Genomic DNA, 13,569 nt, shown 5'->3' on the forward strand with positions numbered 1-13,569 from the left:
TGTGTTTTCCAAGCAGTAACTGGTTTGGTAGGAAATAACTTAATTGCTGCTGTGAAAGACAAAGCAAAGCAAACCCCTGACACGCAGAATCTAACAGCATAACTTGCCATGTAGAATTGGAAATGTACAATTGTGCACTTCAAGTTTTTGTATTTTTTGTATCTTTGAGAGGCAAAGTGTATTTTTTATGGGATTTAGCTGGGAGAGATGAAGGATAAAAGCACTTTAAAGTGGCTATAGATAATTACAAGCTAGTGTAAGAGTCTGCGAAAGTGCCATTGTTGCCCAAAATGTTCTTATTCTATCTTACCACCTTAAGAGCTTGTGAAGGTTTATCTACACAAGTTATATTTATTTCTCAAGCGAGGCTTGTTGTTTACTTGGGGTTTTTCACTAGTTTCAGCCCATCATGAGGCACTTCACCAGCTGAGTGCAATTTTTAAATGGCACTTTTTGCATCTGCTGTGATTGCTCCTTGCCTGGCTTTGTCACACGGCTACTTGGTGTATATTTGTCTTTGATCAGATTTTCATACAAGACCAAATCTGGATGGGAAATGCTAGATAGAATCAAACTGTTAAGTAGCCTTTAATAGTTGGGCCTTCATGTAATGAAAGAAGAATTTCTTCATAATAAATGTGAAGGCTGTTAGCACAGAACAGGGATAATTACAAGTACAAAAATGGGAGCTATATGAAGGAACAGCTGCAGCCACAATTTTGTCAAAAGCATGTTAAAGTCTGTTATGTTAATCTAACATTACTTTTTTGTTGTAACTTCAATTGAGATCAAAAACAGAAATAAAGATATATGTTGCCTAAAGCTGCTTATCGTTCTGTGACAAGCGGTATCTGTGTGTAGTTGGTGTTTTATTAATCCTGTTGAAGTTTATACATTAAAAAATACATTTGCATGTAAGCCCACAAGTGGGATGGAGTAGATGAGGTTAAAAACAAAGCTGTCATAGAACTGTATGAACCAGGATCTTGCTGCTAATTATCTCTTGCTGGCAATCAGAAAGCAGATGTCTGAGTTCTTAATGTGGAGGACTGAGTTGGTGTGTGTCCCGAGTTGGCCATTCCACCCCACGCAGTGCAGCTGAAAAGAGGGAAAACAACAAGTTTGACGGGTTTTGTTTAAAACTGTTTGTATGTGCCAATTTCCAATGGTTAATTCTCTTATTTATAGGTACCCAGAGCTTATTGTTGCCCATGGCGTGAAATCTGTATGCTGCTTATGTTAAATTCTCCTCCAGTAAATAAATTTGCTGTCACAGTTAAACATAGGATATGCTTTATTAACATTATTATTATTATTAATTATTTATTTTATTAAGTTATGCTTTGTTGTGCTCTGCATAAGAATTTCTGCTGAATTTGTTACGTGCAGTACCAAAGGCTACTCTACAACTCTCCTTAATAACAGATCAGCTTGTTGCAGCCTTGGGCTTTCGTAGTTAAGATGAGTAATACTGGAGTGATGCAGGGTGCTTCATCTTTGAACACACCATTTCTCTCTCAAACGCTTAATGTTAAACTAATACATCCCTTGTCAAAATGTCGTCATGTTATTTAGATGGTAATAGTGTGTTAGATTTATTTAACCATGTGGGATGATAAACCGCAGAGCATTTGCATTTGAGAAGAAATGCATCAAAGGAATTAACATTTATGAAAGTTCTGTAATCTTCCAGCTCGCTGTCATTGCACAGATGCCAGCGTGTGCTGCTGCATATGAACATTCTCCTCTTAGATGAGGATGGTTTTAGTATGTTTTGTGAAATGGGATACTACTTGTCTTTAACGAGAGCTTTAAAAATACCCCGCGTTATTAGATTGAGTAAGCTTTTTATGTTGACTTTAATGTTGGCTTTCTTCTTGTGCCATTAGGTAGCAGTAAATATGTACTGTGGCTTTTCTTCCCTTTGCCAAATGCAGAAATTCCACATGTATTTCTGTGTCTGTTCAAAGCATGCAGTCATGGAAAGCTTGCTTTCATACTTGTTTCAGAAGCAGATAAGCATGTTTAAAAGAGATTGTAACTTCTTCTATGTAGAGGGAAAATGTTAGCAACACTTTTGAGAGGAGGAAGCTCTGAGTCCTTTTCTTATTTACATTTTTCTTCTAGTTTTTCCTTTTTCTCCATCAGATTTTCTGCTGATACTATACAAGTAGTATCACGGTCATGCAGCATTTGTTACACCTGGTTGTACAATGATTTTCTGCACTAACACCTCTTTGGCAACCTCTCAGGCATCTTCCTTGAAGCTCACCTTTAGTTGTAGTGATCCACACGTCAGACATAAACTGGGTGCAGCCACACAAATATTTAATCCTTACAGCTCTGGGTTTCAAACCAGGGCTGCAACCCCTATCTGTAAGTGTGAAAGTGAGCTTGATGTATTTCAGTTTGCAAAATCCAAGCTCGTGGACAGAATTGGGGTTCTGATTTACAGAGGCAAGAAGTGAGGTTTCTTGCAAGAAAAATTTTAGCATTAAATGCTTAAAATGAGGAAAAAGAGTAGGAATAAAAAACCCCCTCTAATTACAGTGCTGCAAAGGGTAAAACAGCAGTGGAACAGCAGTCAGTGTGCTTACTGAGGTGATATCTTCCCTTTATGTTGCATCTTCTAGTCTATTCTAATAGAAGTTTTCATGTTGTTCCCTTCTCACCTGACTGTAAGAATATTTTTCCATGTTCTTTAACTTACTAGAACATGTACCAGTTCTTATTTCAAGACTTCTCTGTGCCCAAGCCAACATTTCAGATAATACACTTTCCACACCAGGTACCTGTTGTGAATGCAAAATCTTTTTGAGTTTAAAGCAGAAGATACCACTACCCTGCATTTGCTGTGGAGTGGCTCTGGTTAGCATTTTAGTAGTACTGTGTTTGTTACTCTGAGATGGTCAAGGTCCTTGCTATGAACATTGACTATATTGTATTTGCTAGTTAAAAACTAACACAAACAAAACGCAGACCCAAACCACCCTGAGAATGAGCACTATAATACTGCCCAGGGGTTGTTATATTAATGCTCTGTGTGTTTCTGTTTCAGGAAAGATGTTGGTTTAAGAAGGTTTTTCCCGAAGAGTTTATTAGATTCAGTAAAGGTAATTACAGTTCCAGTCAATTGTGTTCCACTTACATAAGAAACCTGAAAATTACACAATCATTTTCACCATAAAGTCAAAATGGAATTGCTGTGTCATGGTATAAAATACCAAAGGTGATTGTCAGATTGGTAGGTAGGGTATAAATCCCCACAGTAGAGGTGTGCAGTTGGCAGAGCTAAGATAGCAGGGATTTACGTGGCCTTACTGAGCACAGGTACACCTCTGCCTCTTAAACCTTATGGACAGAAGTTCAAAACAAGTCCTCAAATCCTCTAATATCAAATACTTATTTTTTTGCCCCCTAAAAGTGCAATGAGACTTCTGGAGAAAGAGGAGGGGGACATGAAGGAGAACAGCATCTTTTTAGTGGCAACTCAATCAACCATATTCTGCCTCCCTTACTCAAGTATCTTAACTCATTCAAGGAAGATTTCCAGTGATTTCTACTTAGGTTAATCCTAGTTAAGACTATAAACGTTAGTTGAGTCTCGCTTCCATTGAAGTCCATATGTTCCCAGAATAAAGAATGCAAATTTTTCTCAGCATGCTTTGAAAAGGGGGATTAAGGATGGTCACCAAGTATTTTTACAGTCGTAGCTGTCTGATGTGAATGTCTTGGTAAAAATCTCTCTTAACCATTCCTATGTGAAAGTATAAACCATAAACTGGTATTTTAGAGCTAGTTTTCGTAAGCAGGGATAATAGAATTCAACTTCAGGTTTAGTAAGTTTCTGCATTGTCATTTAAATGGATAAACAGAAAAGGTCTGTCGGGAAGGGGTTTTGTTTCAAAAGACTTCTGGAAATCAGCAGCTAATGAAGTCAAGTGGATTTAAGTAATCCCTCTGCATTTTAATTTAAGCAATTATCTGCAACTGTATTCTCTGCTAAGGGGAGAAATTGTGGTGAAAGGCTCCAGACGTAAAAGAATGACTGTCTCAAAAATGATATTACGGAGCCAGAAAACTGACCAACAAAGGAAACTGCTCTTTAAAAATCATGAAGAGAATAGCAGAAAGAAGTAGCAAAAAGCATTGTCAGAAGGTGAAGTCGAGTAGAAGCTTGCAAAGACATGAAAAAAAACATTGGATGTTTGAAGAGGGAAAACAAGGGAAGGAAGAGCAGGTCTGCTTTTTAATGAAGATGAAATCCCTATGAAAAATAATCTCGGATTGGTTCAATTTATTAAATGACTCACTTTGTGAAGACCAGTGATTTTGAGCTGGCAGGCAAAGGAGGGCTCCTGGTGGCCATGAAATACAAAACTAATTGTTACTGACATTAGGAGATAGTAGCAATACAGAGGATATCACTCCATGTATGTGAAGACCAGAAGGCTAGAAAAATTAAAATCAGAATATCTAACACTGCAAAGTATGAGGTGATATACAAGGGTTTAAAAATAGCAAGTTCAGCTTTATTGAGGTTGTTAATTAAATAACTAAAGAAGAGTCGGGAGTTTAAACACGTCTATATGTTAGCTGATGACAGAGTGTCTGTAGGACATAACGTAAAAGAAAGCAAGTGCTGTCCTAGGAAGCATCTAGGGAGGTTTCTCCAGGAGGAAACATTAAAGTCATTGGACAATCCACTATATCTCATATGTGCTGCAAATAGTTCTGTTTATCCATGTTCAAGAGTAAGTCAGTCTAATTCAACTACAGAGGAAACGTTATTGAGTCAACAGGCCTTCCATTTTCATTACTTCAATAGAGAAGAAGAAACCTTCCTGTGTTTAGCTTAATAAACGGTGCCTTAAAGATGACATTACTGCTAAGCCATGTTCTCTGTGTGTATCGTGGAATCATAGAACAGTTTTGGTTGGATGGGACGTTAAAGCTCACCCAGTTCCAACCCCCTGCCACGGGCAGGGACACCTTCCACTAGAGCAGGTTGCTCCAAGCCCCTGTGTCCAACCTGGCCTTGAACACTGCCAGGGATGGGGCAGCCACAGCTTCTCTGGGCACCCTGTGCCAGCGCCTCAGCACCCTCACAGGGAAGAACTTCTGCCTCAGAGCTCATTCCAATCTCCCCTCTGGCAGGTTAAAGCCATTCCCCCTTGTCCAAGCTCTACAGCTACAGCTGTGTTGATACTACCAGGTAAGAGAAAGTTGACTTGAGTTAGTAGGAAGGTCTAGGTTGCTGTGGTTTTGTATTGGTGCATGGTTAAGAAGTTGGGAGAAATGAATAATACGGAAAAAACAGTTCCTGCAAAGGTTAACATGTTGTCTTCTATTATGATTTATTCAAAACATGATTGGTTGGATATTCCCTCTATAATGTATGACAGAGATAACGTTGTTCCCAAGCAGAAGTTAGAAGGCAGAACTGTTATTGATATTTTGAAGCTGCTTTTCTTGAGAATTGTCTGCAGCTGATTGATAAAGAAACTGTCAGTGATACTCTGAGCAGTGATTGGATTTGAAATAACTGATCTTTAAACGTTGTAATACACAGGCCAAAACACTACGAAAATTAATCCAACAAACGTTTCGACAGTTTGCCAACCTCAACAGTGAAGAAAGTATTCTGAAGTTCTTTGAGATCCTCTCTCCAGTGTACAGATTTGACAAGGAATGCTTCAAGTGTGCTCTTGGTGTAAGTAAGGAATGTGCCAGTCACCAGAATACATCCTGTCATCATGAGTAATTGGTGTTGCTTAGTTCTAAGTCATTGCTTGCTTAGTTCCTGGTTTGATGTAGAGACGATTGGATTTCATTAACAACAAAGTGTATTTATGGATTTTATTTAAAACTTTCTCAATTGACTGTTAAAAAAAGCACCATTCATTAGCAGGGTGAGAATTGTATGTTATTAAATACTTTTATTGGTGCTTCATGTGTGAAAGTCAAGCAGTTTTTAAGCTGATTTGGTGAGGAAATGAGACATCTCAGCTGCTGCTGTTTGTCATTTTCCCCCTAATGCCTTTTAATCTCTATCAATTCCAAACAACTCTTGAGAAACAGCCTTAACTCTGCAAGCTTTGTGAAAATAGATACTCAAGTAGAAATTAGAACATGACCATCAATGAGAGAAGAGGAAATACAGGAAATACATAGTTCTCATGTAGGCCTAAGATAAAACACATGGAAATGCACTTTGAGTAGCAGGGATCCCCAGGAAGCCAGTCATGAGGAGTTTTGCTACGTATAAACCTACTTGATTTTAAGACATTTTAAATGGTTTGAAGAGTTTAAAAGCTTCTAGAGATGAATTGCTGAAAACTGCCATTCTGAAATTGGAGGCTAGTGTTCCATAGCAGGCTCTTATCTTACTATTGAAATTCTGCCCTATCTTTCTCCTTTGATTCTGAAGTCAAGCTGGATTATTTCAGTGGAACTGGCAATTGGTCCGGAAGAAGGAATCAGTTACCTTACAGACAAGGGGGCAAATGTAAGTCTACTTTTATTTTCTTCTCTGAGTTACTGTCTTAACCATGACCTGCTGTGAACTGAACTTCACAAAGAGGGGAATGGCAAGTCTCATCTTTGAGTTAAACATAGAAGAGCATCTACAACTGTTGCTCATGTAACTCATGATTTGGGATCAGAGAAAGTGCAGTTGGGTTAAGTAGAGAAACTGTGTCAGCCTTAGCACTGAATTTGGTGGCTTTGGTACCCAGTGAAGTGCTCACTTGCAGAATTTGAAGCTTTAGTGGTGACTTTCTAGTAATGAAACATGCAACTTGTTCTAAATTACTCTCTTCTTTCTTAGGAGTGTGTAAATGAAGAGCTTGTTTAATCAGTGTCTGGCATTTGTGCAGTCATTGCTGGCTCATTTGCTTTGCTTTTTACCCCTAATAGCCTTTTCATTACTTGATCCTGCCCGTATTACAGTGTTTCCTGTACACCTGCATGGTGCAAGGAAGTTATGTTCAAACAGGTTTTTCTAGCAAAATGTTTGGCACCTTTATAGTCATGACTTAAATTGAGCCCATGTCCAATTTCTGTTGTAACTAATTCTAAGGTAGTGAAAAGGTTTGGAGATCAGGAATCCGTACCCAGCCAAGAACATACCTTACAGCAGTGTGGAGGTATGTTAAGTATGCTGTGAGTGCAGGTTCCATGTGGTTAACGTGTTGAGATTGCCACCTTGACCTCCAAGAGGTTGCTCCTACTCTGTGTACGTACTTTAGCGTGTGGCTGGAGTTACTCAACAGTGACCTCTGTAGGCAAACTTGGTGCTTGGTTTCGTTTGTGTATGTTGTTACCCAGAGCCTGATGAAACTGAAAGAAACAGAGAAACAGATTTTTACAGCGGTAATTTGCAGATGAAAGTCTCCACGTGCTTTTGCAACACCAGGAATAAAGGCAGAGTATTTTGCTGTGATTTTGCCATTTTCCTCACTTTTTCTGTTGCCTTTCTTCAGCCAACTCATCTGGCAGACTTCAATCAAGTGCAAACTATTCAGTATTCAAACAGTGAAGACAAGGACAGAAAAGGGATGTTGCAACTCAAGATAGCAGGTGCCCCTGAGGTATGATATTGACAGCTGTGATAAACTTCCTAGTTTTGGTTTTCCTGGGAAGGGGTGGAGATGAGTACACTTTTAATGAAGATAGTCTGTATATTGTACTTTCGTTCTGGTCCATAACTTTATACTGTCAGCATAATGATGGTGTGCTAAATGTACCCTTCAGTTCTGCATGTGCAGGTTTAAGCTGGGGACTTCTCATCTGTGTATGTGTTCAGAGACTTCAGTTATTGTTAAATTCTCCTGCTTCTCCTGCACTTACAAACCAGTGCATTAGGTTTTTATGTTTTGCATTCTGGCTATTCTGTGGTGGTTTGGTTTTTCTTGTTCTTAAAGGAGAAAGAGAGGTTGAGTGTGAGCAATGTCATATTCTAGTCAGATGTGTTTGGTTTTAGAACAGAGCTCATAACATGTTTCGAGTTTTGCATCTGTGACCTGTAGACTTTGGTATTTGTAAAAGAAGCCTAATGTAAAAATACTATTAAATCGAACTTAATAGTAACCTGCTTATGTATATGATGCTACTTCCTAAAGAGGAAACTGAGCAATTTCACTTTTGTGAAAAGGGGAAGTATGAAAGAGGGAAAATTGGTTCCCTCATGTCACATGGAGGCAGAGCTGGAAGTGAAATCAAATCTTTTCCTTGGTCCAATGCACTGGAAAACAATCACTGTGGTAGGGAAGGATTGAGGGCAAGTTGGCAAATCTGTGCAGAGGATGATGGATGTTGGTGGTATTAAAATTACTGTCTGTATGTCTCTCATCTCCTTTACCACTGTCTATCTTTTTTTGCAATTGGGAAGGTTACTTTTTAGGGCAAAGAATAAACTGCTGCCAAAGGGTAGAAAAAAGATCCCACCTGTAAGAGCTGTAAGGAATAAGCAGCTTCAGAATTGTCGTAATCCTAGCTGTAAAGTCATACCATACGTAGTGAACAGTGCTTGACTGGAAGTTTAGCTAGCAAGGCACTTAATAAGCCCAGATTAATATTACGTTTGGGCGGAGGGTTTTATCAGCTGTGCTTTCTGAACCTTGCGTTCTACATTTGCTACATAAAGGGTAAACCAAGACTCTTTAGCAGTTCTTTACACACGCTTGCAAACAGTAAACACAAAAATGTGGGTGAGCGGAGTTCTGATGCAATGACACAGCTGTTCTACTCAGTGTTTGCAACTGCAATAATACCTCTTTGTTGGTGCCTTGTTTTTTTCCTGCTTCAGCCTCTGACAGTGACAGCACCATCCTTAACCATTGCAGAGAATATGGCTGACTTGATAGACGGATATTGCCGGCTGGTGAATGGAGCTACGCAATCTTTCATCATCAGGCCACAGAAAGGTAAGGAGGTGTTTCATTCTGCTAGTTGCTATAGTTGTATCTACTGAGAGATTACTTTGCACTTGAATGGAAGAGAGAAAGTAGAAGCAAAACCCTTACTTGAAGGAGACCCAAGTAAGGTACCTTACTCTTGTGTTTCAGGGAGGAACCGTGAGGTATTTTTGTTACGAGAAACACTGATAGTAAATGTTATTCCATCAAAAATCACTTAATTTAGACTGGTTTTCAGCAATCAGTGCTTTACACAATGATTTTTACAAACTGAACTAGCAGAAGTAAATTGTAATTAAAGGCACTCCTAACGAAGATGTGTTATCTTGAAGTGTGATTTTCTAATATACAAGTGGAAATTCAGAGATTAGTTGAATGCATTTGGGTATGGTTTTCTCTGGTGATAATTAGTCATGAGAAGTGTCATAAATAGAACTAAAGCAGAGGTGCATTTTGTGCTATTGATCAGTTGTTTTTGTAGCAGCCCCACAAGCTGGAGGCAGTGAGACAAGGGTCTCACAAGATGCAGGTACCCTTGGCTTTAAAGAGAGAATTTTAATTAAATTTCATTAGAATTAGTCAAAAACATCCAGGCAAAGCTGCTTAAGAATGGAAATTTCAATCTTCCTCTGCTAATCTTTGCTTGTGGAAACTCATCCAACTTCTTTGGTTTCTGAAAGAGTGAATAAACTACTTCCTTCTTCCCTGTTTGTAATACAAGAAAGCACATGAACTGTCCCAAAAGCTCTTCAGACTGAAGTTCACTCCCCTTTTAGCCATGTTTTTGTGCCTTTTTTCTGATCCTTCACCAATGTGATATTTGCAGATATTTGGTCTGTCCAGCCTGCATTGCCAGTGCTAATATCAGCTTGTTCCTCTGCTACTAGAATGGCTTTTCTTACCTGCACATAAATGCTCTTAACTCCACAAAAGATCACTGCCTGGATTTCAAGTTCTGTCACAACAGCAATCAGGGGCCATCAAGATCTTCTAAAGGACATGGTCTAGTGTGAGGCATCCCTGCCCATGGCAAGGGGTTGGAACTAGGTGATCTTAAGGTCCTTTCCAACCCAAACCATTCTATGATTCTACGACATCATTAAGACAGGCTGAGAGAGTTGGGGATGTTCAGCCTGGAGAAGGCTCTGGGGAGACCTTAGAACAGCTTCCAGTGTCTAAAGGGGCCGACAGGAAATCTGGAGAGGGGCTTTTTACAAGGGCATGTAGGGATAGGACAAGGAGGAATGGCCTTAAAGTGAAAGAGAGGAGGTTGAGATTAGACATTAGGAAGAAGTTCTTCCCTGTGAGGGTGCTGAGGCGCTGGCACAGGGTGCCCAGAGAAGCTGTGGCTGCCCCATCCCTGGCAGTGTTCAAGGCCAGGTTGGACACAGGGGCTTGGAGCAACCTGCTCTAGTGGAAGGTGTTCCTGTCCTCTGCTGTTCTTGCCCCTTTAAAAGCACCTCCCGGGCAAAATCTGTACAGGATTTACTGTGTCCTCTTCAATACTTGCTTTTCATGATGCTTACAAGCAGCTGCCATCTAAGGTTAGCAGGGGGGTGTGGGTCCTCGCTGCTGCTGTAGGTGACAAAAAATGGACCCATTCTATTTGCACTTTTTCTTTCTAATTCTTGTCTCCTCTGACCTGGCTTACATTTTGCTGTTACATCATCTAGACCCACTAAACCCTGTGAAGGGCAAGATCTCTGACTTGTCTGTGTTGCACAACTACACCCTGCACTGTGGTTTGCTGGTAGGCGTGAATGCCAAATACATCAATGCATTTAACGGAGTGTGTTTATTTGTGTGATATGCTTATTGGTGTATTTTAACATCGAGCAAAAGAGCAGTGATTGAGTTCAAGGAACATTATGTAGCACTTTGGGAACACTCCTCTTTATGCAAACATGAAGAGACTCCCTCCAGTTAAAACAAATTGTGGGGCTCTTTTGTCTGAGGTTTCTTTTTTTTTTGAAGTCTCATAACAATACTCAACATATTAATTAAACATTTTATAGGAGAGCTGTCCCCACCATGATCTGCATTCCCAGATCCCTCCCGCAGTGAGCTTTGATTGTATAAAGCACATCAGAAACGAGTCGTGTAGCAATTCTTGATCCAACAGATGCATTTTCTCCTCTCTTTGAGCTTTCCCATCCACACTTTGTTGTAAATTTACATGTTTATTACAAGTCTCCTCATAAATTATCCCTCTTAATTACTAAAAGATCCTTTGGTTTTTGATGTTATCTGTCTTGCTATGCATTAATAATCCAGTTTCTCTTATTTGGTGAAAGCACTTGGTAATGTTTAAGACCTGGGCTGTATTTGGCATATGCCAGATCAATTTGTTGTATTTTCCATAAGTATTTTGGTATACAGGTCTGCTTAAACCAACATGGACACTTTAAACTTAATATTTGTGTGTTCATTACCACACTGAGCTCTTTACAGGCAAAGAGCACAACTGAAACAACTGATTAAAATTGGAACTGATATTAAGTGCCTGTTTACTGATGGGACTGTGCACTCAGCAGCTTTTCTGTGGTCTTCATCCTGGTGGCTGAATTTTGTATCCATTAATCACTTTAAACAAGTTTTGTAGGTATTGCACAATTGTCAAAACTCTTATAAAAGGCTAAAAAGACTCTGGAGGGGGGAGAAAAAACCCAACACCTGAGCAACCAAAATAGTTATCTGATTGTAACTTCTTTATGCCAGAACTCACCTTCACATTGAAACATTCCCTTTGAATCTGGGATCTGGAGCTGGGATTATAGGAGTGGTGGAAGGTACTCAGTGTCAGTGCCAAGGTTTTGGTAGTTGAGTGGCCCCTGCAGGAATACAGATGTGGCTGCCCTGTGCCTGTCACAGCTGCTTCCACACTGTTCCAGCCTTGCCTCCGAGACACACACGCTTGATAATTATCATTAAAACACACATAATGATAATTCTTTATGACTTCCACTTACATCAGCAAAAATTCCCAACATCAAAAGTATCATCTAGAATGATTTGGGCTGGAAAAGACTCTTAAGATCATCAAGTCCAACTGTTAATCAAACTCTACAAGTCCACCACTAAACCGTGTCCCTGAGTGCCACATCTACATGTCTTTCAAATGCCTCCAGGGATGGTGACTCCACCACTTCTCTGGGCAGCCTTTTCCAATGCTTTGACAACTCTATCATCACAAAACCCAAAGGAGAAATAGAACAGTATATACACAGTAAAACTACTCTCCTTGTCCCGTCACCACTTAGAACAACACATTCCCAACACCAGCATCCAAGCTCCCCATATTACTACACTCCCTGATATTCTCCAGTCAGCCTTTTTGGCTGATACCTCCTTCTTTTGCTGCCTTGAACTCCCAAAGCTCCAGGTCGGGCACCAGAACCATGGCTTAGCCCTGGCCAGCAGCAACCTCAGCCGCTTACTAACCCCCCTATTGAAATTGAAATATATCACCAAATGAAATATATTTGGGTTGTGAGACACAAGGTTTGAGCAACATCCACCCCCCTGCTGCGGCGTGGGGCCCCCCCAGGCTGCAAGGGGGGGTCTCTGCTCCTGTGGGGTGTCTCCAGGGCTGAGGGGATCCCTGCTCCAGGCCTGCAGCACCTCCTGCCCTCCTCCTCCTCCTCCGCCCTCCCTCGGGGTCCCGCTGCTGCTGCTCCCTCCTTGGCTTCCTCCTCCTCTGCCCTGGCTGGAACCAGTTTTCCCCCTGGCACCCCCCGCTTGGCTGAGGGGCTCAGCTGGGTCCTGCGCTGGGGGGCAGCCCCACAGCCAACATTTGGGCACAGACATCCCACTACAATCAAGCGTATCCCATTTTTTTTTTAATGAAAATAGAATTGGGCAAAATGTTGTGGGTTTCAACCTGTGAAAAACAACATATGCTTTTATTCTGGTGCTGTTAGTAACAAATTTTGACTTCAGACCTACAAGGGTACTAATGAATGTCTCGTATTCTATTTGGGATGTAAGCTGTAAACTTATATCCCAAATATATATAAGATGAGCATCAACTTGGAAACACTGCCCAAAGTGAGCAGTTTGTACCCAGAGACCATGTAGGCGTCTATAAGATCAGCCTTGATCAGCCATTTCAACAGTAGTTCCATGAGGATGGGTTTTTCTTGAATTCTCTCCAGTGAAAGGGGAGGTGTCTCGAATACTGCTTAATAGTAGGATTTATTTCTGGCTGCCCCTTTTGGGTTTTTTAACATATGCTTTTCCAGTTCCCCCTGTCCATATCTGCCCTCCACTTGATGCGTATCTCCAGCAGCCGGAAGGGGAATGTTGTCCTTGTAGCTGGTCATTGCATACATCAGATTATGGCTTCCGATCAGTGCCATGTGCTTCTTCCTTCTCTCCAGGGCTGAGCATGGGCTGTCCACCTCTCCCACCCCCATCAGCCCAGAGAAGGGCCCAGTTCTGTTCAGTGCATGACAGTGTGTTGCTCTGATCCTAGTGAGAACAGAATGATCATCATCATCACAGACTGGTTTGGATTGAAGGGTCCTTAAAGCTCATCCAGTTCCAACCCCCTGCCACGGGCAGGGACACCTTCCACTAGAGCAGGTTGCTCCAAGCCCCTGTGTCCAACCTGGCCTTGAACACTGCCAGGGATGGGGCAGCCACAGCTTCT

The 13,569-nt window shown here is 40.9% G+C and overlaps 1 protein-coding gene across 19 annotated transcripts in view; it reads left to right on the forward strand.

The window, feature by feature from the left end:
• Positions 1-13,569, forward strand: part of PTK2 (protein tyrosine kinase 2) — a 158,604-nt gene that overhangs the window by 81,668 nt on the left and 63,367 nt on the right. For all 19 annotated transcript variants that reach the window (XR_003994032.1, XM_030503294.1, XM_030503569.1 and 16 more), the window contains 5 exons: positions 3,059-3,113; positions 5,573-5,713; positions 6,431-6,508; positions 7,485-7,592; positions 8,810-8,927. Coding sequence is in view for 18 of the 19 variants with exons in the window: in XM_030503294.1 (XP_030359154.1) it covers positions 3,059-3,113; positions 5,573-5,713; positions 6,431-6,508; positions 7,485-7,592; positions 8,810-8,927 (500 nt within the window). In the remaining variant the exon portion in view is untranslated. The remainder of the gene's footprint in view (positions 1-3,058; positions 3,114-5,572; positions 5,714-6,430; positions 6,509-7,484; positions 7,593-8,809; positions 8,928-13,569) is intronic.

Source organism: Strigops habroptila, chromosome 1 (genome assembly GCF_004027225.2).
Source record: "Strigops habroptila isolate Jane chromosome 1, bStrHab1.2.pri, whole genome shotgun sequence".
NCBI lineage: Eukaryota > Metazoa > Chordata > Aves > Psittaciformes > Psittacidae > Strigops > Strigops habroptila.